Source organism: Prenolepis imparis, unplaced genomic scaffold (genome assembly GCF_030444845.1).
Source record: "Prenolepis imparis isolate NDT839.2.m4 unplaced genomic scaffold, iyPreImpa1.0 SCAF_11, whole genome shotgun sequence".
NCBI classification, from domain to species: domain Eukaryota; kingdom Metazoa; phylum Arthropoda; class Insecta; order Hymenoptera; family Formicidae; genus Prenolepis; species Prenolepis imparis.
The window spans coordinates 14,707,743-14,710,736 of record NW_028141169.1 but is presented as its reverse complement, the minus strand read 5'-3'; the positions used below and the strand labels follow the sequence as shown (position 1 = coordinate 14,710,736).

The following is a 2,994-nucleotide window of genomic DNA, read 5'->3' as shown; positions in this document are numbered from 1 at the left end:
CCCCGCGTTAAGGAGGTGAAAGAAGTAGCAATAGCGGTTAAAACCGACAGTATAACCGGAGCCTTCACCCTCTCGAAAGCAAAGATCTCCACAAAGGAGATGAAGACAAGAGAAAGAAGAGAGGAAGAAAAAAGAGAAGAAGAGGGAGGCAACAAGAAGCAAAGGCTTCGAGAGAACTTGGAAGAGGATGATCCGGATACGATGGAGGTGATATCCGAGGTGAGGCCAGACCATAGCTCAGCATGAGCTGCCTGGCTTTACAGGGTAACCTAAATCACGCCAGTAAGGCTCAGGACCTATTTATACAGAGCCTTGCTGAGCGTGGAGGAGGGCTAGGCATAATATCAGAGCCGTATCACATCCCCAAGAACAACCCAAACTGGGTAGGGAGTGTGGACGGCTCAGCTGCCATCTTATGGAGGGGAGCGAAAAACTCCCCGCCAATATCTAGAGTAGAGTCTGGCGAAGGATACGTCGCAGTTAAATGGGGGGCCATCGTCGTCGTGAGCCTCTATGCTTCTCCGAATATGAGAAGCATGGAATCCCGAGAGAGGCTGGGGGCAGTGGGAGACTGCGTAAAGAGGCATCTCCCACTGCCAACCATAGTTGCGGGGGACTTCAACGCCAAAGATGGCGCTTGGAGTTCCCCGCAAAACAACACGAGAGGGAAGCAAGTCCTGGACTGGGCGGCGGAGCTGGGGCTCTCCGTGATGAACACCGTGGGGAGCACCAGCACATGCGTGAGAATGCAGGGGGAGTCGATCATAGACTTAACGTGGGAGACTCCGTCTGCAATGAGATTAACAGAGGGGTGGAGAGTGGTGACAGAGGCGGAGACACTGTCCGATCATAGGTACATAGAATTCTCCGTCTCCGTCATCCCACCTGAAATTCGGTGCCGCCGCCAGGCTCAGGAAAAAATGCGACGACGATGGTCCCTCAAAAAGATGGATGAGGATATATTTGGAGCCGTGTTACAAGCGGCTCTGTTAATTAGGGGTGAGGTAGAGGGGGGCCGGAATCTGCAAGAACACCTGGGATGGATGCTCGAACGGTCGAGGCGGCGTGCGATGCATCCATGCCTAGGGTCAGATTCCGCCCCCCCCCCAAATCAGCCTATTGGTGGTCGGACACGATCGCCAATTTAAGGCGATCGGCCGACCAGGCAAGGAGGCGAATCCGAAGAAGAAGACGAGGCGAAGACATGGATGAGGAAGCATGGCAAACATACCGTGCAGCGAGGGATGAACTGCGAAAAGCGATAAGGGAGGCAAAGGCTGTGGCCTGGAATGAACTACTCCTCTCCCTTGACAAGGACCCATGGGGGCGCCCATATAAAATGGTTCTTAATAAATTAAGGAGAGGGGCGTCCCCATTGACTGAAGCGATGGACCCCCATTTCGTCGAACGGATCATCAACACCCTGTTTCCGCAAGAAGAGAGACAGGAGGAGGAACCAATCCCGCGTAGGGAATTTAGATGGTCCGAGAACGAGATGGGGGTTACGGGAGGGGAGTTAAAAGCAGCCGTCAGGAGAATAAAAAGAGGCAAAGCCCCTGGGCCTGACGGCATGCATGGTAAGATTTGGGCCACCGCCTTTGCCCACTTGGAAAAGGAAATGGTAGAGTTATATAATAACTGCTTTAAGGAAGGAACATTCCCCCCAGTCTGGAAGAAGGCAACGTTAGTCCTTCTTCCAAAAGGGGGCAGGCCGCAAGAAGAACCCTCTGCATACCGGCCTATCTGTTTGCTCGACGAGGCGGGCAAAATCCTAGAGAGGATTATTGCCGACCGCCTCGTCGACCATCTTTCGCGGAGTGGTCCTAACCTGCATAAGGACCAGTATGGCTTCCGTGCTGGGCGGTCCACCATAGACGCTGTCTTCAGGGTCCGCTCAGCGGTGAAAGCCATCACTGAAGAGGGCGGGGTGGCATTGGTTGTATCTCTTGACATAACCAATGCATTCAACACCCTGCCCTGGCGTAGGGTGGGTGAGGCGATGGAACATCATCGGGTGCCTCCCTACCTTATTGCCATTATGAGGGACTACTTCCGCGAGAGAAAGATCGGGTATACAGACCAAGAGGCCAAGGTATGCGAGAGGGAAATGTCGTGTGGGGTTCCACAAGGCTCAGTATTGGGGCCATTAATGTGGAACCTCATATACGACACAGTTTTGCGGACTGCCCTCCCCCTCGGTTGCAGCATTGTGTGTTATGCTGACGACACACTTGTTGTGGCTAAGGGGGGAGACTGGGGGGAGAGCGAACATAGCTGTGAACCGCGTGGTGCGAGCAATAAGAGAACTGGGCTAAAGGTGGCTCCCCAAAAAAACAGAAGCCGTCTATATGCATGACGGCTCTCATGGGGAGCCACCGGAAGCCCGTATTAATGTAGGAGGAACCCCCGTTTTGGTGGGGGCCCAGATTAAATACCTGGGCCTCCACTTGGATGGTAAATGGGCCTTCAAGGAACACTTCCGCCGGGTAACCCCCAAAGCAGAGAGGGCCTCTATGGCCTTGAGCAGGCTATTGCCTAACCTGAGGAGGCCCGACGGGAGGGTTAGGAGACTGTATGCGGGCACGGTCCACGCGATGATCATGTACGGGGCCCCTGTATGGGCCAATAAAGTGGTGGCCACCCGAGAAATCAAAACAACATTACATCAGTTGCAAAGACGGGTGGCCGGCCGTGTATGCAGGGGCTACCGTACGGTAAGCTGGGTAGCTACCGGGATCATCGCGGGGATACCCCCATTGAGCTATTAGCTCAAATGTACGCCGAAGTATATCGGCGTACAGACGAGCTCAAGAGGGAGGGTGCCCCGATTACGGACCGTGTCCGATATAGAATCAGAGCCCAGGCTCGGCGGTCCCTTATGGAGAGCTGGTCCGGTATGCTCGAAGATCCGAGACTACCGGGCCGGCGGACCATCGAGGCCATCCGGCCCTGCCTGGAAGAGTGGATAGGCGGGGCCAGGGGGTGACTTATAGG

At 54.7% G+C, this 2,994-nt stretch overlaps 1 protein-coding gene across 1 annotated transcript; it reads left to right on the top strand.

Annotated features, from left to right (window-relative positions):
* The first annotated feature begins 242 nt into the window (after positions 1-242).
* LOC145943010 (uncharacterized) lies at positions 243-1,265 on the top strand. The gene is made up of 2 exons (XM_083050183.1): positions 243-999; positions 1,150-1,265. Exons 1-2 carry the CDS (start codon positions 243-245, stop codon positions 1,263-1,265), a joined length of 873 nt encoding a protein of 290 aa, XP_082906309.1.
* Positions 1,266-2,994: the final 1,729 nt, after the last annotated feature.